Source organism: Dendrobium catenatum, unplaced genomic scaffold (assembly GCF_001605985.2).
Source record: "Dendrobium catenatum unplaced genomic scaffold, ASM160598v2 fragScaff_scaffold_557, whole genome shotgun sequence".
Classification (NCBI taxonomy): domain Eukaryota; kingdom Viridiplantae; phylum Streptophyta; class Magnoliopsida; order Asparagales; family Orchidaceae; genus Dendrobium; species Dendrobium catenatum.
The window spans coordinates 256,713-282,741 of record NW_021319019.1 but is presented as its reverse complement, the minus strand read 5'-3'; the positions used below and the strand labels follow the sequence as shown (position 1 = coordinate 282,741).

At 35.4% G+C, this 26,029-nt stretch overlaps 1 protein-coding gene across 1 annotated transcript; it reads left to right on the top strand.

Moving 5' to 3' along the window:
• Window positions 1–5,429: 5,429 nt before the first annotated feature.
• Window positions 5,430–22,678, top strand: LOC110102209 (pentatricopeptide repeat-containing protein At2g19280). Its single transcript, XM_020830432.2, has 3 exons — window positions 5,430–8,154; window positions 8,239–8,324; window positions 21,898–22,678. Exon 1 carries the CDS (start codon window positions 5,966–5,968, stop codon window positions 8,132–8,134), a length of 2,169 nt encoding a protein of 722 aa, XP_020686091.1. The 5' UTR covers window positions 5,430–5,965; the 3' UTR covers window positions 8,135–8,154; window positions 8,239–8,324; window positions 21,898–22,678.
• Window positions 22,679–26,029: the final 3,351 nt, after the last annotated feature.

Sequence of the window (26,029 nt, the reverse complement as noted above, 5' to 3'; positions counted from 1 at the left end):
TCGCAGAATCCATTGGTTTAAAGGTTTCTTTCATACTTGCCTATACTATCTAGCTATGTAGCTCATGAATGGGTTATTTCCTCAAGGAATGCTCTAAATGCCAGTACCTTGTATCAGGTAGCTTTGGGCAACAACCAAGAACACTTCTCTTTTAGACGCCTCGATCAGAGGAGCATCAAGAGTAGGACTTCGAGCGGAGGGAAGAGGTACTTCACCGAAGATCACTCAAACTAGCCTTTGGAGATGGTTAGAGAGCTTAGGAGACTTGGGGATTACTCTAAGAACTCTAGGGAGGAATTCAAAAAGTTAGAAGTGAATGAGGCTATATGAGCTAGGTTTCCCTATTCAACTAAACTCCCAAAGTGACAGACGATCATGATCATGCTTGGGAGGCCCTAAATGCTCGCCACCTAGAGGGCAGTTAGGCAGAGTTCCATGAGCCCAAAGGAGGACATCTTAGGCCATGGGAAGCTTTACCCAGGCCTTATGATGAAGAGGTGACTAGCCACCACATAGACTAGGATGAGGTGGAAATGTTTATGGGGAATCCTTGGGTATTTTTGAGCCTACATGAGCAATATGGCTTGGGTATCTCTTGGATCGCCAGCCAAATTGGTACCCTTTTGTAATCAAGTCCCTCATAGGCAAAAAAAATTGTTTGACCTTTCCTCGGGTCTATCCAGGTTACCATCAAATGTTCTTACCCCAAATTCATTCCTATCACAATCATGGGGGAATGCATAGATCTTATAATCCAATATGAGCGGAGGCCCTCTCCATATGATTTCTATTGTTCCTTTATTCACCCATTGGATTTTTTCCCCTTAAAAACCCATGCTTCTATTATTGGTCCTCCTCCTATACGTGGTAGAAGCTCTATCCAAAAACCTCACAAACATCTTCCCAACACTGTTAATTCTACGTCCAGCCAAACTGATCATATCCTTCTCCCATTCGTAGAAGCCCAACACTCCACTTCCCCTTAGAGCTAAAATCCCACTAGCCACCGTATCCCACCCTCTTCCTTTATTATTGTTCCTCCCTCCCAAAGCTCCTTCTATCATCCTAGTCCCAACTCCATCTCCTACCTCTACCTCCACCTCTACACCCTTGCCCAACCTTAACTCTCCCACTAAAGAACAACCCTTTGTTGCCTTAATGGGTGCCTCCTTAAACTCTAATACTTTCATTTCTCTAAATAAATTTTACATCCTTCAATCTTATTTGGTATCTAACTTTGCTACATCCTCTAATCCATATTCATCATATCCTCATAAACCTCCCAATCATCTTATGCCTCTAAAATCTACTAGGTGTAATAAGGGCAAAAAGTCCCCTCACTACCTGCTAACAAATTCCTAATGACCTTGCTTCCTTTAGCTGCTTGGAATGTAAGGGGCCTCAATAGTTTTGAGAAAGTCCTACACTACAAAATCCTACACCTTAACTCCTTATGGATTATTATTGGTGACTTCAACTATCATAGGCACCCTATTATGAAATTAGGGGGTGTCCCTCTCCTAAACAACAGCCTATGGGACTTTAACTCCTTAATTTTAATGTTATGGCCAAGGATTTGGCATTTACTAGCAGTAAATTCTCGTGGTTTAATCAGATAGTCAAGAGCCCCATTCATCTCAAGTTGGATAGAGCTCTTATGAATGATAGCTAGCTGGAGTGCTAAAACCATCTTGCTTTGACCAGTTTACCCTTATCATCTGCTCGGGCATTCTTTGTAAGGAACATTACATGTTCCTTTTAAAAAAAAAATTGGGTGAGAAAAAATAAATATTGAGATGCTCTTCTGAATATTTTTTTCACAAACTTCTTGTCAGAATCCCATTAATGTACTGTATCAAAAGCTTCAACTTCTTAAAAACTCCATAAAAATGCTACGTTGGGCTAACTCCTTTCTCCTTTCCTCCACACTAGCTTCTCTTCATACACAACAAAGTGAATGCCTCTATCTTATTAGTTTGGATCCTTTGAATTCAAACATGAACAAAAAACTCAAGGTTCTTAATGCTTGTATCTTTGAATGCTCATCTGGCTAGGCCTCCTGGATCATTCAGAGAGTAAAATGAAGTGGCTAGTCCAAGGAGAAGATGATCTCAAGTTTTTATTTGCCCAAATTAAAACCAAAAGAAATCACCAACGATCCTCTTTTTTGGTAGAATCAAATGCTGCTTCCATCATCCAACACTTTAAGGTTCTCTATAATTTGCCTCCTCCATCAGTTTATCGCAAGCCCTGTCCTTTCCTTGATGGAAATTAGAGTTTCAACTCAGTTCAGTCAGGTCCTTTTCCTCCTGCTAACGCTAATCAGCCATTTCCTAATACACTAGCTGTTTTCTTCCCCGAACAAACAATCTATTCTCTTGATCTTGAGACCCTGATCGAATGAAAGGAGCGAGGAAATAGTCTATCCTGCCCAGGTTCATTCATTCAGAACTGACACTTCTGTGGATTAAGGGACAAGCAGTGCGAAAGACGCCTCAACACTCTGTGACAACTTAGAAGCAGAGAAAGCAAATGTCAACTGTTTAGGCTAAACAATTTTGCCATTACAAAAGGCTATGTGCTTCCCTAACATCCGGCTGACTTACTTATTGCTCCAATCTCTGGTCTGGGGATTAAAGAAACTTTTTTTATGGGTTAATCTTCCTCCTCCCTTATACTTGATGGGTTAAACTTGAAATTCTACAAATCTGGGTGGCTTTTTATGGGGTTGTTGGTCTGTAAGGCTATGAAGTCCTTCTTCAACAAGTGTTACCTTCCAAAAAAAGTAAGGCAACTTCAATCTCTCTAATCACCAAATCATCTCATGCCAATAGTTATTATTATTATTATTATAGACCAATCTCCCTCTGCAATATGTTCTATAAAATCATTTCTAAAATTATGGCTTCTAGATTTATAGAGGTCATGCCTCACATCATTAATGAATCCAAAGTTGAGTTCATTCACAAAAGGGTCTCTATTGAAACTGTGTTGCTGGCCTATGAGACTTTGATGTATTTCAGGAAGTGCTCACAGAAAAAAATTATTTTGTGCTAAGTTTAACATAAAAAAAATGTTTGATTCAATTTTTAGAAATTTCATTCTAGAGAGAATGGTTTAAAAAGGTTCCCCCACTTTTTATTTCCTGGGTTAAGGTTTGCATCTTGGATGTACACTTCACCATCTGTTTGGATGGCTCTTTGGAAGTTTCTTTAGCTCTTCCTTGGGTCTCAAGTAGGGCTGCCCCGTCAGCCTGTATTTATTCTGCATAGCCATGAATGCTTTGTCTTGCATTATTTGTGGTAGCTCTGCCCCACATGATTTTAGAGGTATTTCTTGTGGCAACTCCCATCTCACCCACCTCTTATATGCGAATGACCTTATTTTTGGGGAGGCTTCCACTCTCAATTGCGAGACCCTTATAAATACTTTGAATGATTTCTCCTACTATTTCGGTTAGCTATTAATAATGCTAAAATCTCTTTAATTTTATCTTTTGGCACCCCATCCCCATAATCTATCTGCTCTACTCTCAATATTCCATCATTTTGCACCATCTAACTTACATCGACCTTCTTATTTCTTCCAAAAGAATTAGGATTGCTGACTTTCAACCCCTCCTTAACTTTGTTTTTAACCATTTTGCAGGCTGGATAGCCCGCCTTCTTTCTTTTGCAGGCCAGCTAGAATTCCTAATATTTATTATTTTGAACACTAGCATACTGGATTATGAGCTCCATCATACCCAAGTCATGCCTTAGAACTATTGGAAAGATGTGCTCAAAATTTTTAATTTTTCAGTGACATCGCTAAGAAACTTCATTTAATTTCTTGGCATAGGACCAACAAACCAAAAAAAATTTTGGAGTTTAGGTCTTCCTAACTTTAGAGCCCGACAGTATGCCTATTGCTGATCTCTTATTGCTAGATTCTACGACTCCATTTCTCCTCTTGCATTATGGCTTCATGCAAAATATTACTCGCCTTGGCATTCCAACAATTCCATGTTTTCCAAGCTTTGGGATTTAATACATCACATGACTGAGAATATTTTGAACAATATTGCCCTATTCATTTGTAATAATAGTTGTAGTTCTTATTTTGGGATCCTTGGCTTAACTGTAACACTATTGCTTCACCTTCTTCTTCCCCCTTAATGTTATGGCCTCTGTTCTTTTACATGGAGGCATTTGGAGCCTTCTAGACACATTGGTGGGGGGATATCAAAATGACTATTTTATCTATTCATGTCTCTGATGCTTGTGCAAACACCTTCTCCTGGAGGGATAATGAGAATGTCACGTTTAGTACGTTTCTAAATAATTATTTCAGGGAAGAAGTTACACCCTCTTAGGTCCATCACATTTGGCATAAGCACCATGCTTTGAGGTATTCTATCTTTGCTGGGATGGCTTTACAATGGGGTTTAAAAACTACGGATGTTCATCTTAAGAGTAATAACCCTACGAACACTAAGTGTTGGCTTTGTAATACCCAATCGGAATCTCTTGCCCACATCTTATTTGAATGCGACTTCTCTTTCTTTGTTCTACTTAAGTTTATATCCTTTGTGTGCAAATTTATTCTTAGATCGAACCTAGGGAAATTTTTGGACCATGTGGAGGAGCTAAAGTGCAATGCGTAAGATCTTAAAAATTATTATTTTCTCTATATGTTGCATCACTTATTTCTTATTGAAGGAGTGGAATTAAAGGTGTTCTAACTCTAATTTATATGGCATTAATTTTGTGTGTTCCAAAATCTTCAATACTGTTTGTGGGGAATTGTTCAATTATAAACATGGAGTGTCTGTCAAAGAGAAATGGTTATTGCAAGTCGGAGAAGGAAGATGATTTCTAGGCTTCTAGGATTTTTTAATTTAATTTTGATTTTTGGGGTATTTTGGGAGCTAGAATGTTCCATTCCTTTTCTACTCATCATCAAGATGATCATTCTTTTTCCCCTTCATGTGTACCTTCGAGCAATGCCGACAAGTTTTGTGATGAATAGTTCTATGATTTGGTGGGGATTTATTTTTTCCATGGATGATGATGATTCTTTGTAAATCCATACCCATATCACCTTGATGGTCCTTGTGGAAACCAGGGATTTTCTGCTGCCCTATTTTTCTCCTGTCCCGTTTGTTGCTACCTGTGTCCCGTCATATTCTATTACCAACATATTGGATAATTGAACTTTCCGATTTCTCTCATGATTTCTTTTGAGCTTTTGGCTTGTTTGATTAATAAATCTTATTTTCTTACTTTAGAATAGGCATTTGCACTTTCTTTGTAAGTGTTTTTATTGCGGGTTATTTTACTTTTGTTGGTTCCTATTTCTCTGAAAATTTTATTTCTTTTTTAGACTGCAATTCTTTACACATGTAACCCCTTTTTTTATCAATACAAAGGCTAAGCCGACAACTCTCCCAAAAAATTTAATCTTGAACAAAACATGAATAATTTCTTATTCCTTCTGTATTCTAGGTTTAAGCCTAACCAAAACTGCATCCGAATCCATCCGTCCTGCTCTGTTCACCTTTGTCTTAGCCGCCGAGCTGCTCCTCTGGCTTCCGCCGCCTCTTGCTTCCTTCCATCGCCGTTTACCCGTTTTGCTTTATGTAATCGTACTGCAGAAGTGTGCTGGTATAGTTCGTCTTTCTTGAAGTAGTGTGACATTGGAGATGAGGAAAAGGAGGAGAATGATTTGGATTAGGAGAACTGAAGAAGATGAAGAAGCAATCTTCCTTGTTTGTTCCCATACTTTGTGCTTCTCCTTTGTTCTCCTTCTCACTCTACAATTGCAGACGTTTCAAAGAAGCATCTTGATGAAGCTCCTTGTGATGCTCCACCCTTGCTCGCTTGCCTTCATCCTTTCTTCGTCTCTCCCGTTGCTTCTATTCTCCCAATATCCATGGAACCCAACGTAGTAACTTCAGAATTTAGCTTTTTTTCCCCACAAGAAAATGGTTGGCTCCTTGTTTCGTCCCATCCATTTTCTATTCAATATCTCTCCTCTTATCCACTTTTCTCTCTCATTTTCCCTTATTCCTTTACATGCCCTCACGCCACGTTGTCTCCTTCGTCATCTTGGGTTTGCTTGCCATTTTCTCTTAGATTCCGACTCGTTGAACTCGGACGAGCTCGAGATGGAGCACGATTTCTCGCGACCTGTATCAGAAAACCATTTCATTCCGATTATCAACCGTACCATCTACCCTGCTCGTAAAATTAACACCGGAAATTCCTTCCACAGGAAGTATTCTTTTGATAGAAAATGGCGCCACAAAGGGAATTTTATTAAGAGAATCACGCTAGCTCTTTCTAAGCAAGGATGGGATTTAAATTTCCATGCTTTTTTTAGCATCGACCAAGATTCTTGGTATTTTACCCGGATGCTGAATGATTTGTTCGATGAGAGCTTGGATGGTGCCCTCGTGTATTACTTGTTCAGGATGTTGCATAGGTACGATGATAAATCGGAGAATAAGTTGAATATCTACTGTACGATGGTGCACATAGCTATTTCAGGTAATATGAACCATGTTGCCATGGACCTTCTCTGTAGGATTGTTCGAAGCAATGACCCATTTGAAGATGGGCTTAATATGATCTTTCATGCATTGTGGCAGACGAGGAGAAATGCAGGTGAGTTGGAAACTGCATATAGTATGCTTGTTATTTGTTTTGCAGAGCAAGGCATGTTGGATATGTCTGTTAAGTTAATGACAAGGATGGAGAAGTTTGGCTTTTATCCAAGCAATGGTGTCTATATTGCCGTTGGCTTTTTGTTGAAGTCACGGTTCACTAATAAATTTGAATCTGATAGACATTTATTTGTGGAAATGGAAAACTTGGGAGCTCGGTTGATTGGATTGACTGTAAGCTTATTTATCCGGGAATTTGTTTCGTTTGGTTGCTTAGAGTCTGCTTGCAAGTTACTTTATGACACGCCAACTTTTGGTGGCAAGGCTGATAATGTTGCATACACAATTGTGATTGATGCATTTTGCAAAAGAGGCTTCTTAAAAGAGGCAACTTCATTGCTGTTTAAGATGGTTCAGATGGGTTTATCTTTAGACTCCACTTTAATTGCTTCTCTTGTTCATGGCTATTGTAAGATTGGAAAAATGGAAGCTGCATTGATTCTATTGAACATTTCAGCTTGTGTTCCTGATTCTTACGTGTATAATAGCTTTATTTTCACATGGTGTCAAAATGGAGATGTTGAAAGTGCTCATGCACTGTTGAATATGATGTTTGAGTTAGATGTAGCTCCTGACTGTGTTAATTATACCACTCTGATCAAAGGCTATTGTAAACTATACCGAATAAATCATGCTATGAAAACTTTTGCTCAAATGACTAAAAGAGGTGTTGAACCAACGATTGTAACTTATACAGTTTTAGTTGACGGTCATTGCAAAATTGATGATATTCAAGGGGCAGAGTTTGTCTTTAATGCACTAGAAAGAGATGGGTTGCAAGCTGATGTAGCTACGTATAACACTTTGATCAATGGGTATAGCAAGAAGGGACATATGCACAAAGCATATGAACTGGTGGATTTGATGAAGAAGGCTGGGGTTTCTCCAGATTCTGTGACATACAATATGATCATGCATGGTCTTATTAAGAGAGGATTTTCTATAAAAACAATCTTTAATGAACTTGTTAGAAGAGGATATTCTCCTGATGAGGTTTATTCATCAGATAAGTTTACATGCACAAATATTGTTCATGGCTATTCTAAAGAAGGAAGGTTAGAAGAAGCTTATCTTATATGGTGTAGTATGAGCAAGAGAGGGATGACACCTGATGTTGTCACTTGCAGTGCTTTGTTAAATGGGTTTTGTAAAATGCGTCGGATGCAGGATGCTGATGTTCTATTTCACAAGATGTTGGATGCCGGTTTAAAGCCTGACTTAATTCTGTACAATACTCTAATACGTGGATTTTGTAATGTTGGTGACATTTGCAAAGCTTGCCAATTTTTAGTCATGATGAAGGCCAGCGGTATTTTTCCAAATGATATTACAAAATATGCCCTAATTATTGGCCTTGAGAAAAAGGGGGTAGAGACTACCCAAGAAAGTGCAACAATGTTAATTCAACAGCTGTTTTTAATGGAATGACAGTATTTTGTGAGTTACATGTGAGTATATTTCACAAATATGTTTAATAGCAGTAGTTTCCTTTTTACATTTGATATAAATAGCATTCGTACAATTGGTTGCAGATATGATAAAAAAATGATAACATAGATCTGGAGAGTTTGCGACATGAAGAGTGCATTGATGAGGAGACATAACAAGGTCAAACTAGGTTTGTTTATGACCACATAGCCCTCCAATTTCCTTAGACTGCAAGTATATGTTCATCAATATTGTGAAATTGATTTAATTAGCAATGTTTCTTATCTTTTTAACTTATGCATTAAGAGTTACATCTCGACTCAATTTCTTAGCTTCTCATTTTGCCCAATATATGCTCTCATTAATAGTAGCAATGACTATGCATACTCATACGTCCTACATAGTGGGCTTGCATAACTTTAAATTATATGTGGTTTATACCACTTGTTGCATATTGAAATATTCATGGTGGTGGAGGGAGAGATTTTAGTCTTAATATTGTATGAAAATATTGCACACACATTGATAAGTTTAGAGCAGCTTCTAGGAGACATGATACTTTTATGTAAAAAATAGAAGAATGGGCAAAATTATTGGGTCAATCTCATAAGGAAAAGATTTTAATGAACTTTTTAGTTCATTATCAAAGATGAATCGTAATTATAGAGTCAATTGATGCTAGCACTTATTCAAAGAATGTCATAAAAATATTTGAATTGTTAAGCAAATATATCAAAGATATTTGATCACAATGTGCCATTTAAGTGGTTACTAATAATGCCTTATTTAATGTTCTAGTTGGTAAGTTACTGCATAATTATACTGTAATGTGTCTATTTTGCAACACTTTTATATATTACTCTTGACTAATATAGTTATTTATTGTTGAATATTCTGCAATCTTGTTGCAAGAAAGTTGTTGAAGGGTATTAGATTCTATCTGCCACTCATTATTTGGATTTAATAAGATAGGATATCTTTAAGTTCCAAAAACTAAGAAAATATTTTTAGGGAGCAGTGGTCATGCATAGTTTCATTCATTCAATACTATAATTATTTAACTTGATGAGAAGATGAACTAATCATAAGATCACTAGTATAATCGTCTAAGACCTAAGTTGCCATGATCTTTTTGAACTTGAAACTTTTTCATCAATAGTAAACTAGTTTGAAGAAAATGTTCACATACAAAGACTTGGAGTTTGTTTTCTATTCAAAAGAGAAAAATGGCTTAGCGAGGACAAAAAAAAATCACATTGTAATGCAATAACTCATAGTAGATGTCTTTTTGTTTAAGGCGCCTTGTTGTTAGATTTAAAGAAAAGGCCTTCGATGGATTTGACATATGAGGCAATGGTTATGGTTAAAGAAGTAGTAACCACATCGTTTACCTACAACAACAAGCATGAATACATTTTTGAAATAAATAATTAAAGAGGTGAAGTATAACTCTATTGGGCTTCGTATTCATTTGCCCGTTTCTTAAATCTCGAGTTCTTTTTTGCTAACCTGAATATTACGAAGGACAAGGAAGTAGCTAACAGTTTATATATGTGCATATGAAGATTGACCAAGGATTTTAATTAAGAATATAAAATATGCAATGAGCTGAGTGTGCATATTAGGTTTGAATGAATTTATGAGATTTCTCCAATTGCAGACAAAAGTCTTTGAGCACCGAGTAATATGATTTTAAAATATTAATTATAATTAGTATCTGGCAATAATTTAATATTTGAATAATACTGAAAGTTATTATATAAATCCAACTGATTAGTTGATATTATATGGTTAAGGAGCTCTATATTTGCAAAAGTTTTGTGATTAAAATGTTTAGCCTTAAATGTAGTTCATATGGATGTGAATTTAATTGAAATATATTTCAGCATTTAAGTACAAAAATAAAATTGTATATTTAGTGTCAGCATGAAATTTTATAGGTTAGTTATCATCTATGATGCATCGATACTTCTCCTCAAAGAGGTATGTAGTGTCCGACACCTATCGTGTACGACACTCGTTCGACATGACTCTGACACGTGTCGGACATGCCGAAGACTTGCCTGATTAAAAAAGTAAAGTATTCTGATAGGAAGCGCTTGTATTCACAAGCAACCTATCCAAAATTGGCGAACCAACAGCAGCCAAATGGCTGTCCACAGCAGGAAAACAGCAGATTTCTGCTGTTTACAGGCCGGTCCCGTGCGGACCGGCTGGACCGGTCCAGTGGACCGGTCTAACATATTCATGCGTGTATGACACACGCCTCTTAAATATTTAATTTTTTTAAAAAAAATAGAATTTCTTGTACTTCAATTTTTTATTTATTAAAAATATATAAAACTTTTTTTTTGTCCACGCTCAATACCTCATTCCCTAAACATCCTCATTTTCATTTCTTTCTAGCGAGTTACGATTAGCACTTCACAACAATAAACGATGCTATCTCAATATCGATGTTTAACGCCATCACAACATCAATATTTTAATATCATGTCAACATTAAAAACTGATGATGTATTTTCGTTAATGATTGACGCTAGTAATTTCTACACTCACAATCACGCTCATGCACCATCTCGACATATCATCTTTATCCAATGTCATCTCAACATCCACGATTGTCATCGTCTCAACATCGAGGGTCAACATTATTTCAAAATCAATGCTCGATGCCCATTGCACAAAATCGATGCCTGACTCTCGACGGGATTTTCTTCTCCCCTCTGGATGTCTGACTTGACATTCACGCCTGAATCTCGACATCTTAATATTAATTATTTTAAGTACAAATTCTTGTTAAATGATTTATTAATTCTCAATTATTTTAATATTCTACTTATTTAATTTCTATGCATTATTTTTAAAACATAAAAATTATATACTTATTCTATGTTCTATGTTTTCAATAATTGAAGTGTCTCGTATCCATGTCGTGTCGTGTCCATATTGTTGTGGCCATGTCTGTGCATCATAGGTTATCATCATAAATGGTTTTACAACTTCATAGCAAAAGAAGCTAAATGGATCATAAACGACTCAAATATTTGATTTATTTTAACATAATGACTTTTATTCAAAGATAGAATCATCATGAATTATTGATTTGATTTTCTTAAATGATATAGCTAGTGCTAATGAGAGTGATAAATAGGGAAATTGGATGATGAGTAAGACAAAGATGATGAATTAGTGATTGTTGAAGAAGATTTAACATGGAACAATATTGTGAAAACTAGTAATGTTTATGAAAGAAGCTACAAAATTTGAGATCATTTTAAAGGAAATGAACATGAATCTTCATTTAAGCCTTATCATTCTTTCAAATGAACATAAATATGATGAGGATAACAAATAAGATTATGATTTAGAAGATAATAATGATGTTGATAGATAAGATGGGTCTATTTTCGCTTTTATTGATGAATGATGATTCCCTAGATAAGTAACTTACTTTAAAAAAAAAAAAATATGGAACATGCAAAAAATTATTTCTAATGCTTTGAGTGGTTAATCCTTGGTACCAATGTTTAGCATTTGACATATTATTATGCATTGTTATAATAATGGCAATTTTATTTATACATTTTATTTGTTTCATTGCCATGATGTTTGTTTATTTTCTAATTTAGTTATCTTTCATAAATTCTCATGTATAATCATTCTCATCTTTTATTCATATGACATTGATGATGCATTTTTGTATCATTGCATCAGTGCTATTCGCTAAACATAACAAAACCGTTTTCCTATGTATATTATTCAGTATTGATAAGTATGGTTGGGTAATAGATTGTAGTTAGCTTAGTTGTTTTGCTAATAGGGAGATTGAGCGATCAGGAAGCTGGGTGTAGGATGTTGGGGGCTAACGAGCAATAAATGTTGAAAGGCAATTGATGAGGGTTGATAAGGAATGTTATAATTCAAGGGTAAGGTATAAAAAGGTGAAACGAAGGCTGAGACGTTTTTTCTTAGAAAGGTGTAGCATAAGCTTTGAACCAAAAAAATAAAAAGAACTAAAAATTTAGAATAATCCATTTATTTGCCATTAACAATCAACGAATTAATTGAACTCATTATTATAAACTAGGACATTACATGATAAGAAAATGAAAGTAAATCTCAAATTTAAATGCCATATAGCATTTTCTAACACTACTGATTGTTATAATAATTTAAATATAATAATAATAAATAGTTAAATAAACAACAAAAAGAATCATAAAAAATAAAAAAAATCCAAAAATTAAAATTAAAATAAAAATATTTAAAAAGTTTAGAAAATAAAATTGAGAAAAATAAAAATTAAATCAATTATGAATATTAAAAATTTTAAAATAATGAAAAATAATAAAATATACATATAGAAAATATAAAAAAATATTTAGAACAAAAAAATTAACGAATGGTAATATATTAAAAAAAATGCAATTCTAATAAAGAGATAAACAATAATATAAAAAATATTATAAGAAAACTAAAAAAATAAACTGAAATATTTAAATGAAATTTGTCGAACAAAATAAAAAAATAATTCCAAGAAAATAACTAAAATGTTTAAGAGAATTTCATTTATTATTATTATTTTTTTTTTTTGAAAAAGGGAACTTACCCCTTTGGCTTGGGACTGCAATTAGCTACTCAACTGCTTGCATACTCCTCCCTCTTTTGTAGCTACTGGTAGCTCCCTTGCTCGTAGCTATTCACACTCCCTGCTTGTGACCCTCCCCAATTGGAACCCCTCTATGTTGGTAGTTGTGAGTAGCATGGCAGCATGCTTGAAACCCCCTCTCTCGGTTGACTTTCAATTCTAACCTAAAAATTAAAATCAAAACTTATTATAAACTAAATTAAATATATCGTAATATCACATAACAAGATTTTTTTATTCTTATTATATTATAATTTGAAGCTTGCCTCTCAGATAGCTCGATGCATAAATTCTCACTCAAACCAATAAGGTGTATGCTTTGAGTTATTTTTTGGGCACCTAATGGTGAAGCATGTCTTGAGACATGCACCTTGAATGCCTTTTTAATCTATGCTCAAGCAATGGTTGGCAATCGGTTAGGTCGAGCAAGGATTGTTGGTCATTGAAAGATGAACGTTTGTTCTTGATAAGTGTCATATGATGTTCCTCGAAGGATGTCTAAAATTGGGTGATGATTGGTGGAGTCATTCTATTGGTAGGATGTGGGCTCCGAAAATTCGGGCCCGGCCTCCGCCCGCCTGCTTTTCTTTTTATTCGGCGAGGGAGTTTTAACTGAATAAATTTCGAGGTAAATTTTGGAAGGCAGATGGGTTTGTAGATAAGAAACTACCCAGAGATTTCGCCCTCATTTTGTGAGGACTTTATGATCTGAGTTCTGGTTTCCTATAGGCGCAAGCCCCTATAGTTAATTACCCCTCCCGATCACGAGAGAGAACTTTCGATTAAGGCTAGTCGTCAATCAGATACCTATAGAATACGTGTTATCTGGCATATAGTAGCAGCAATGGATTTAAGATTGGAGAATTGAATTTGGATTTGGGAATTTGAAAAGTATTGAAAAGTTTAATATTTAAAATATGAAATTTCATTACCTAGCACTTAAAGCGGATGGTGGGGGAATGGATGATAGACCCTATCAAGATCCCATGGTTCCGTCGTCCCGGGCCATCGTGGTCCCTGGTCTACTTAGTCAGAGGAGGTAGTCGACCCAACCTGACAGAAGGATCCTTGTCGGCAGCCATGGGTTGCTTCGTCCAAGGGGACCTTGTAGACCTGGGATGGGTCAGCATCCCTAGACGTCACGTGTGTACCAATAACACGCTCGCCGGGGCCCATGCGGGTTTTATATATCCCCTTATGTGTACCTATGTGCATACAAATTAAGGTGCATGTGCGGGGAATATCTTGGTTTTCGATGAGTCTTTCACAGTATTTCGTGAAAGCTCATATTTGTTGTAGCTTTTCTGCATCTTTCATATGAATAGCATGAACTTTCTGCAGGTACTTATGCATATCATCATTTGTTGCAACTCTTTCGTATCTTCTTGTAGATAGTGTAGTATACATACAAAGAATTTCCTACAACAATCCACAGGAACTTGAATTTGTCGTAGTTATTCTGCATTTTCTTATGGGCAATACCTTGGATGTGTAACAAATCTCCTACGGTGGCCCGTAGGGATTTGCATATTTACCCTCCACCAAATAGTTGTCGATCATGAAGATAGCATACATTGAGTGTAATAATAAGATATTTCATTATTTGCAAGGAAGTTTTGTTATTCGTGGGCGATAAGTTGAATGTGTTACGGTTCTTCTATCAACGTTTGTAGAGAACTCATCGCATCTATTATACATTCATCGCATGGTTTTTATATTTTCTTCATGAATATGTTAGGATGTTCATTACAACCATCCCTTTCCTTTCCTCAAGCACGATTGTTATTGTACTTCCCACCATCTTCTTATCACTTGCAAACAAATTGAATATGCAAGCTTCTTTGTTTTCAAAGGCGGTTCACAATATACCTAATGAATTCGACATTCACCATTTGTTTGATAATCCTTCCTCATCTAGCATGAAGGCTTTCAACACTTATGTGGGAAATCTCATGCTATTGGTTGTAGGCATGTCATTGCATTATTCACTTATCATTTGCTTGCAAATATGAATCATTCAAATACTTGAGTTTCATCATCCCTTGTATGTAAGTCACCTTGCATATGAGCTAAATGGAATGTTCTTGTGCCTCCATTTATGACTAGATCACACATCCTTATGATTGTTCATTGCTTGTAGGCATGTTATCTTCACTTGTAGTGGATCTTCCTTGTATATTGACTGATGAATGGTCAAATTTGTCATCAAATTCTTTATGCACATTGCTCAATGGACTGTCACATTTATTTGTAAGGAGTTGTATCACTCATAGCAATAGGTTGCATATGCTACAATTCTTCTACCGATGTCTGCATGAAATTTGTTGCATCTACTATATATTTGCCACACATTCTTCACATTTCATTCATGAATACACCATGGTGTTTATTACAAATATCACACTCCTTTCCACAAGTGTGAGTGTTACATATTGATGAATATCATTCATAGGTGACTGTGGTTTGTTGATATTTGCATTCCATTTGTCATGATAGCTCTTGGTAAATTTCTTTGGAGATTTTATGCCATTGCTTAAAAAGTCCTTAAACAAACTGTAGTAGAGACTTTATCCAATACATATTTTTGTAGTCAATGTCATTGTCTCAAATCAATCAATTGCAAGAGTTTTCCCTTATTATGTTGGAAGATTTGTATAATCATCTGCTCTTGTAGTTTTGCATTATCTTTAGTTTTCGTTGATCAATGCTTGCTAGTGGTTCATATGTCCTTGATTCTAGTTTATGATTGCAAATTTGTTACACTCTTTGTATGCGATCTTATGTGAGTTATTATGCTACAAAGCATTCATGCCATGGCTCTGTGACCACATCCTATCCTTCACAATCTTTTCATTGCTTGCAAACAAGTACCACTTGCATCTCAATTGAAATGATAGCCTCTCAATATTTCATTGAAAATATTGTATCATCATTCAATTGAGGTTCCTTATTGATCTTTTATCTTTCAAGTTAAATTTGCATTTCCACTTAATTCTTGCTTGCATGTTTTCTCTCTTTTTGCTATTCATTGAAGGCATCATAGAAAGAAGTTTAACAAGTCATCACTGCTTGTAAGACAATAGTGTTTGCAAGTCTTCTCATCCACTGCAAGTTCTATATATGTTCCTTTGTAATGATTTCATTTGAGTGAAATTTAAATTTATCATCATCTTGGTTCAAGCTCAAGTATAAGTCTTTTGGACCCCTTTTGGGAATTTGATCCTCTTATATTTTGATTGAATTCAAGTTCAAAAACAAGTCTTTTGCATGTTCAAATAAAGTTCACTGTGATCTTGGCAAGTTCAAGTTCTCCACATTCATTTGAGTTCGATCAAGTCCTTGTTTGAGTTTTGCTTAAGTCATTTGCTTATTTATCCAAGTTTGATTTTAGTTCAATTGATATCCAGATGAGATTCAAAATTGTTCAAAGTCTTTGGATTTTCAATCCAAATTTCGGCAGCCTCCCGGCGTCTCCCCCGTTTAGGGAAAAAACTAGGAGGCAACCTTCCCCTCGACGCTACGTGAGCGCTTCAGGTAGATGTAAAAAATGACACCGCGGTCGCATATGTATTTTTTTATCCCCGCCCGCTACGTGAGCGTTTAAGGGTGTTTTTTTTTATTATAAGAAGAAAACAAAATATTAGAAAGAACACAGATTTTTCCCTCTGCACCACATGGGCGTTCGGGGGTACTTATATAAAAATAAAGTAAAATAAAACATTTTTTTATCCCCTTTGCCGCAAGCGCCGCACTGGTTTCCCGCACTACAACGCTACTTGAGCTCCTCGGGGGTTTGCCGGCTCGTTGCTAGCATTGAAGAGGGATCCTTAAATCGTCGCAAGCATCGCACCGGTTTCCCATCCTCAACGCTACGTGAGCGCATTGGGGGTTTGCCGGCCCGTTGCAGTGGGGTGAAGATGGAAGAGCAGAGGTATCGGGAGTGATAGAGTGGAGCGAGGCAGCGAGACGCGAATGAGAAGGGCTTCGGTCGCGTTTTATAGACGCGAAAAGGGCGAGGATCAAGGCCGTCGTCACAGGTTTCGCGGGAAAGTGACGCGAACGGTGCTGAATCCAGCGAGATTCACGGAGGGCATCGGCAGACTTCGTGGATCCGCCCTGTATAAGGTATGTGTATGCGGGATTTTTTTTGTTTGTTGTTGGGTATAATTTGAAGGTTAACATAGGAGAGGAAATCGAACGACCAATATATAAGGTGGGTTGGACATTGGTGGCTGATGTGCATTGAATGTTGGCCATTGGTGAATATTGAGTGATAATTGATTAGGATTATTGAAAGTTGAGGAATAATTATGATCAACATGGCTGTTTTTATAGTAGGTGGGGCAATTAGATTAACAAATGTTGGAGTTAATCAGTGGCAAGTGCTGAAAGTCAAAAGCTAAGCAACAATTGGACGGTTGGTAGTATTTTCTCTTTTTAGGAAGGGAGATTGGTACACTTGGGTCGCCGAGTGTCAGACATCACCGGCTAATGGGCCTTGGAGGTTAGTGATTGATGTTCATTGGACATTGACAATAGTGGGCATTGATGTTTGTTGATGGATGGCATCTGGAGGTGGCGAAGACTGAGCTTTAGCGTCTTGGAATTCTATCTACCACCAAAAATCCTCTCCTAAATGTATAGAAATCCCTCTTCATTCCTCTCCCTCCTCTTCCCAAACTCATCTCTCATGCCACCTAAGGTATAGCTCCTTCAGGAGCTACATATATGTATATTTCTTGATGTTGTAGGAAGTTTATTTATTATTTTGTATGATATTTTGTGTAGAGAATCTCCTTGTAAATGTTTAAACATGCATTTCTTAGTGTGGACACAAAATGTTCATCAAAATGCTTCGAGCACTACTCATACATGCCTTTTTTTGCATGTGAGCGGCCTTAAATTTGGTCTTGGTTCTCATTCACTGCATATAAATGCCTTTTTTGCATGATGGGAATGCCCTATATGTTTTCTAGCTGCCCCTTCACGGGGAGGGGCAAGTGTGATGCAGAAGCCTTGTTGAAAGTACCATTGTAACCTAAAAAATGGCTATCATCAAAATGATGAATTAAACAGTGTGAAATGAGATAACATACTACTTAAAAATGCGCTAGAGGTGATATAAAAAAAGGGCAAAGAATGAATAAAAGAATTAACTTGCCAAACTTTGGCGGTTAACCAATAAAGACAGATGAATTCATGGCTACTTTGTTGCATATAATACATTGAATGGAATGTGAAGAAAATCCACTAATCCTCTATTTATAACCACAAAATATCCATCCCGGGAAATAATTCACATGAATGCAAAACTAAGTGCTCAAAATGAAGACATTGATAAAAGCACAAAAATTGATTTAAATCAAATCTTGCTGAAAGGTGTATCATTGTGCTTAATGCAAGAACGTGTGTGCCTTTCAAGGGAAATCTGACTCAAAATAAAATATATCAAAAAACATGGATGCATAAAAAAAATATATATTTAAAAATTTATTTTGCTTGAATTTTGAAAACCTCTTTCCTAGCAAGGGTTCAAATAAAAGCAAACAATGCGCCAAAAAAAGGTTTCAAATGGTACATCAATAAGTGTGTATGTTATACTTGAAATCATGCTAAGGTACTTGAATGTTAAATTTATGACATCTTTCAATAGAAACATTATCACAATGGAGAGTCAGAAAATTGAAATTAGAGTAGTTACATTGCAACGTGCATGCTCTTCGAGAAATGTTGGACAAATAATTGGTGGCGGGAGACTTACTGAAGCGTAGCATTATTGAAATCTACTTGAAAATTTCCTAAAAAATGAGCGAAATTACTATTGGAATCAAAATAATGCTTAAATTTAAAATGATGAATTAAAAAGTACAAAAAATGAGAGAACATAAATACCTAAATATGTGTTAAAAAGGACAAGGAATAAATACAACAATTTATCAAACTTCAGTAGCTAACAATAAAGATAGACATGAACTCATGGCTACCTTTCCACATATAATACATTTGAATGGGATGTAAAATTGCACAAGCTCTTTTATTTATTATGGTTTAAAGAAATAAAAAATAAAAAATTGAGGTGCTTTGCTTTTGCGAAGTGAGGCGTAAGCCTCAAGGCGGATCAAGGCGTATGGCTCAAGCTGAAAAAATAATCCATGTGACATTATTTTCTTAAAATATGTAAAAGCATCTGATGAGGTGAAAGTTGTTGATTATATTTTTAGATTACTATATGATGTGGTTGAGAAGATAGAAGAGTACTTAGTTGTGCAAGTTGTGACAGATAACATTAGTATTTATAGGGCAGCAAAACCAAATTGATGAAAAAGAGAAAAAAATAATATTGACCCTATTTGCTACACATTATATAGATCTTACACCTGAGAAGCTATGTGGGTTACCACAACACAAGAATTCATTAAGTTGAGATTAGCAAATTCATTTATAATTATTTTTGAGTTATAACATTGACGAGGAAGTTCTCAAAGGAAGAGATCTTGCAACTTGCTGCAATTAAGAGTTGCTACAGCTTACCTGTCAATGTAGAGCATGATAAAGGCTAGGTAGCCTTTGAAGGTTATGTTTACATCCACTTAATGGTCCATAGTGATACAAAAAGTTTGCTCTCAATCTTCCATTCATTCAAAAAAGATGGAAGCTTTTCAACAATGCAATCAAATCATGTGGAAGAGATTTAAAATCAATATTAATAATCTTTTTCTATAGTCAACAACTGTTATCAATGAAATGTACAACTAAATAAATAAAATCATCAGTATTGATAGAAGTCCATAGATCTGGAGTGAAATAAATTTTGCTAGTACATCTACTCAATGATGATTGAATATTGACTTTCTCCTTAATGAAAAACTTATTACAGTCAATTCTAGCTGTGTTTCTAGAAACTACCTGTAGGTCAAGATGGAGATAACGAAGTAATGCGCGTATACCGACTCATTCAACATATTAAAATGGTAGATCATGCATAATAATGCAAGCAGTGAATAGATCATTGAACTTTTGGTGGTAAAACTTTCAATAAGTCAAGGAAATAGATGGGATGGAATTCAATTGCAAAAATAGTTAGCCTATATAACGGGTACTTCTCTTCTTACAAACTTGCAAATGACATTTTAAATTGTTAGTCCCATTCTTACTATCACATTGGTAAATAGTGCAACATTTTTTGGTGTTTACATCTTTGTTTGCCATAGCAATTAGGGCTAACATCTCATAATGACCCCATACAGTTGAAGTCATCTTTTCTTTTCTTTTTCTCTTAAGAGTATTTACCCCGTCCTTTTCTTTATTATCGGCGTTACTGATATCAACATCATCAAATTTATTAGTGTTTATTTCAATTTCATTTCCATTGTTATGAAATTGTACATTTTCAGGAAAACTAGTACTTTCAAAGACAATATTGGAGTCCTCCATCTAACAAATGAAATTAAATATAGTTACAAAATATAATGTACTCTTATATTGTAATTGATTGATGCGGAAGAGATCATGTTATATGTCATTTGGATCTAACTTATTAGAGTACAACACAATTCAGTTAAATATGATCAATAAACTTAGAAAGTTCAAATTTATTGAATGCAAGATACTCAATTCAACTAACATTTGCACAGAACATTTGAATCTCTTCAGTTCAAGTTCAATTAATGATGAAATGGTCAAAAGTGACATAAGCTGAGAATAAAATATGAAATTGATTGAATGAAAGAAAACACACTTAAAAAAAATAGTGGAAATATAAAGATTCTATGATTTACAGAGTAATCCTTCAATGCAGATCGATTGACAACAAGGAAACTTCATTAGCTTCAAAACAACTCATAAACAAGAGGAACAAATTTCAGATGATGTAAAACAACATTAAATCACACACCCTTACCCATTAAGTTCTTAATTATATAACGAAACCATCTAGGCTAGATTGGCATAAAAAAGCCAATTTTTGGAAATATCCTGTTAAAATAGGAGCTTAGTATTCTCTTCATTGTAAAATAAGAAGACCTAAAATAGAATTACATAACTTAAGGGTAGAATACTGTGAATCAATAAATAACTTCACAGCTTTAACATAAAATCTTGTACATTACATAACTTCACAGTCATAACTTCATATTGCATTAGTGCACAACATAACCTAATAACCATAACAGAGATGGGAAGCAATAAAAGTTTAAATCCAGTGAAGCAGTAAAAGTTTAAAACTAGGGAACCATAAGTACACAACCATAAGACCGTAGCTTGGCAGCCGTTAGCACTCAGTTAGTCAGCAGAGATCAGATCATGAGAAGATCTGAAGAATTCACCATTTTAAACTAGACTACCAGAGAATCATAAGTGCATAACAACAAAAATACAATAACAATGAGCACAGATAAGAACTGACAAGATCAAAAGCATTCACCATTTCACTCTAAACCAAACTACCAGAAAAACTGAGAAAGCATACTTTATATCTTTACAAGTTGCGACAATCCAACAACAATTTTTAGAGTAAAAAGCATAATATGAATCCTAAAACTGAAAAAAAAAAAGAAGACCCTAAATTCAAAAATCTTAAAATTCTTAAAGGATGTCGACATCAGCATGTATGTGAAAACTGAGGTGAAAAATGTTGAATCCTAGTAACCTCCAAAATCATCAACACAAAAGTATTCAAAAACCATAAAATGTAAAATAGGCAAAGAGATACAAACAAATGTAAATTTTTTTGGGCTCGAAAGTTAGCTGAAGATGGCAAGTGGTGACAGACTCTGGAGGCTGCAAGATGTAACTTGTAGGCACTGACAACTACTTCCTTCTGAAAATTTACCATGGAACCTAAACTCGTTAAAACTTTTCTCGTCAAACGTCAATGAAAGAGTTGGCGCGTAGAGGCCGGGACGCTGAATTTTCATAGCCCACACGATCTCCTTCCACATTTGGGTAGCTGATTTAGGAAGGATTATATTAAAGGCAATTATGCATGATTCCGCATTTATTTGTTTCTTTATTAAGATATCTTGTATATATAGGGATAATTTTATATAATAAAATTAAGTCTTTTCCCTCTTCAATTCTTTGAATTTAACATAAATTGCTTGCGTTTAATAAGGTTGCTGACGCATGTCATGGAAAGCTTGTTCAGAAACGTCGACAAAGGATATGAGAAGGGAGAATGGCGTTCAACAATTCAACAAAATGTTAGCCTCCACTCAAAATAGTGTGCATTTAGCTGAAAAAATTCACGTGGAGACGGACTATACTGGACGGGCAACTCTTTAAGAGCATCACTAAAGACCCAGATAAAAAAATTAAAATACTTACAGAGCTTCAACGTACCCGATTGGTGGACATGGAGGTATATGTAGCAGATCAGCAAGAGTTACGACATAATTTTATTGGTCTACAATGAAGAAAGATATTTCAACAATAATTTGGAAAGAAATTACCATGGATTTTATTACAAGCCTATCTAAATCTCTTGGCAAGTCATTCATTATAGTAGTAGTAGATTGCCTCTTCAAATGGGAAAATTGTTGCGTCCAGTCAGCTGACATGCGGACAACCAATCCAGAGATGCCACCTCACCCGGATGCACTGGGCCCCGATTTTTTTGAATGACGTGGCGTGTTTTTATTGGTGTCCGGACGAATCTGGACACCAGACACAATAATTTGCCCTTCAAATGTGCTCACTCTAATAATTTTCAGCTTTGACTGTGGGAGCTGAAAATTAGGTAGTATTCCTAAGGTGAATGCATTATATCATGATCCTATTTTTATGCATAACTTTAAATTATGATCACCCAAAATCAGATGGGTAAAATTGAAGTTACAGACTGAGATTTAGGACAACTTCTATCCAAATGGGTGAAATTTCTACCCTGCAGAAAATTTTCTATTAACACTGCGACATATACGTCGTTTGATATCACTCCATTTCATGGCCGTCCACCTCCTCTTATTATTCCTTATGATTATCAAGCATCAAGTATTGAAGCAGTAGGTAGGCCTTCTTGTGGAGAAATTATTTTGTGCGGAGATCAGACGGGAGAACCATCCAGATTTGTTGTGATTTACCTGTCATTTAGCTGAGTTTTTGCGAATACTCAACAAAAGGACAACAAAAGTGCAATTATGAATGCATATTTGTTGTTCTTTTGTCGAATATTTGCAAAAGGGCAGTTAAAGAGCAACTAATCCGGACGGTTCTCGATGTCTGATCTCCGCATAGAATAATTTCTCTATTTTGTGAGTGAGATAAAATCTTACAACAGCTGAGAATAAACCTACAATGGACACAAAATAGGATGAAGCAATAAACAGATAAAAGCAAAGGGAGCTGATATTGAACATTGGTGATTTGTTATTAGTAAAACTACAGCCTTATCGACAAACTTCACTGGCAAACTTGGCTCAAATATTGGAAAATTCTTTTAGAAAACAATAAGCTGTCCCAATAGCTTGCTTATTAGTTTTTAAAATCAACTTTTTAGCATGAATACTACATATATTTATTACAGGAATGGATAGTTGCACACGTGAAGCGCTATGATGATTTAAGTTTAGTATTGCAGCGTTAAGAGCTTGCCAGAGCAATTTGATAGCTCTTTTTCTAATTATGCATAAATAGCGAGCCTAAATTGATAGGGGATGAGTTTTTGTTTATTCTTCTTCTTTATCAATGTGTTAGTGAAAGTGAGTGTAGGAAGGTTTGAAAAGGAATTTAGGAGCAATTTCTTGGAGGAAGGACTTGAAGACTAGTTTGTTGGCCATAATCTTTTTTTTTTTTTAACTCTTATATCTATTTTATTTTTAGTTAACAACAATGTTGTGTTGTTTAATATGCAATTCAGTTGCTAAATTTGTCTTTTAATTTATGATTCAATTGTGGTGATTTGGGCCATAATAAATTGTGTCTAATAAGTATCTTTGCAAACAATTATTTCAGTTCTCTCTATGCTTAATTTAATTGTGATCAGGTCAATTATTGGCATCAATCCATACTCACTGTACTTTTCAGGATGTTAGATCCAAATTTGTTCGTAGATGACATTAGATCGTACTAATAGGTAAGCTCTAAGATTACACTTTGGAACTTGTCTGCGAATAGAAAGAAAGAGAGGGGAAAGTACTATATGAAGTAATTTGATGACATAAATATATGTAGTATACATGCTAAAAGATACAAAAAATCCGAATTGTTCATCTTCATCATTTAGCTTTTGAGATTTGAGGGCTACAAGAATAGTTACATGTGAGGTGAGTTTGTTTGAGAAAGTTGTTGCTGAGGTCATCAATGACCTGTGGTGGAGCTCTGGATTACCAAGGAGTAGTAGGCAAATGAGGATATGTTGTGGGAATAATGAGCTCCTAGGTTGGTTGACTATGATGGGAAAAATAAAACCCTCTTAGAACGATGTTTCTATAGCTAAGGCGAGAAACATAATTGGCAACACTTTGGTGTAAAGCGAGTGGTGAATTAAGAGCCTATTAATTTTGATAGAAGATAAGCTTAATGTCATTATCATATAAAATATGAATCTACTATCGAATGATAGGCTCATTACAAAATATAAAGTCATCATCAAATAAACATTATATAAACTATGAATGATATAAACATATTTTATCAAATAAACACTATCACTGATTACATATTATATTTTCATTATGAATCTACTATCACTGATATAAACATTATATATTTTCTTAATGAGCATATGAGTGATAAAACATTATATATAATTTTTTTCACTCATATTTTTGTTTAATGTCATTTATATTTGATAATGACTTTACACTATATAAGCTTTATTGCAAAATTTTAAAACTTAACATTAAATCATCAACAAACAAAAATAGCATATTATAATAACACAGTTCAGATCTGAATACGACACCCAAAAAAGAAGAAAAAAAATTTAAAAATGAAATACAAATGAATATTCACGTGCACAATCTTTGTGTCATGATTTTATTGGAGTCCGAATGAGAATTATTTCCGGACACCGCATAGAATAATTTCTCTCACATGAACCATTTCATTATCTATAGCAAACGTTTACATCAAACCATTTAGCCCATCAACATTGATCAACATACAAAGGTGAAATGCCTAACCCTAATGAAAGGACTTTTCTTCTTTCTAAGAAAAACCCTAGCGACTAACCCTAATGAAATGAGCTTCTTTTATTGTTCTTTCTGAAAAAAAAACCCCTAAAACAGGGAAACCTTATTCAAAAAGGGGAAGGTTGGCTAGCTTAGTTCCGGTCATAGCGACGAGAAAGTCTTCGATCTTCAGTTCAAATCCTTCGCCATTTGCCATATTCGGTACCCAGAAAGCGTGCTCCAATGCGGCAGCGACGGAGGCGGCGCGTTCACGGTCTATTGCGGCCTCGTAGGGCTCCCTGATGAAGAGCGCAGCGCTTTCGTCTCCCCTGAAACGTTTAAGAGGAGCGGAAGGGGAAACATCAGGCTTCCTTTTCATCATTAGAAGCGGAGGAGAGGCGATGGTGGCGGTGGGATGAAGGATGGAGCGGCGTCGGAGTTCTCCTCGAGTCCGCCGTGGTCGACGACGAATAATAGCAGTGGGATGAGGCGGTGAAGTAGGAGAAATTCCTGTAGGGAAGGTACATTCGGAATCGAAGACTGCCGGCTGTTCCTCGAGCGGTGACCAAGCCGTGAACGCCGTGCAAGAAGACATTTTGGAACCTCAGCAGAGAACGATCGTGAGATGGAGACCTAGCCAATGACGGAAGACAGTCCCACTGCTGGTTATTATTATTTTGGGACATTCAAGTCAAATTATTAAGCTTGGTGACGATTTTTTTGTTACTTTTTAAAGTAAATTTTTATAAAAAAAAATTTACTTTTTATGCAAAAAAATATTTTAATAAATAATAAAAAGGCCGTCCAAAAAAAAAACCGTTAAGCTTCAAATCAACAGATCAATGTAAACTGCAACTACCAATTATCAGTCATATATTTATTAGAATTATTGCATGAAAACTAGCGAGGGGCGGAATCAGCCTCTCATTTAAGGATGCATAAAATTTTCATATAAATTGATTGATAATTAAAAAAATAAAATAAATGCATAATTCAAAGCAAAATATTGTATTTCATTATGCTTGATAAATTGAAAAATGATTATAAGCTTGTTGCGGGCTAGAAAATACGCTGCGATAGAGGTTTAATTCTGCGTCTTAGCGTTGAACGGATAACTAGCTCACACACAGAGAA

Coding starts and splice junctions, on each gene's coding strand:
- LOC110102209 (XM_020830432.2), top strand. CDS start 5,966: ATGGTTGGCTCCTTGTTTCGTCCCATCCATTTTCTATTCAATATCTCT.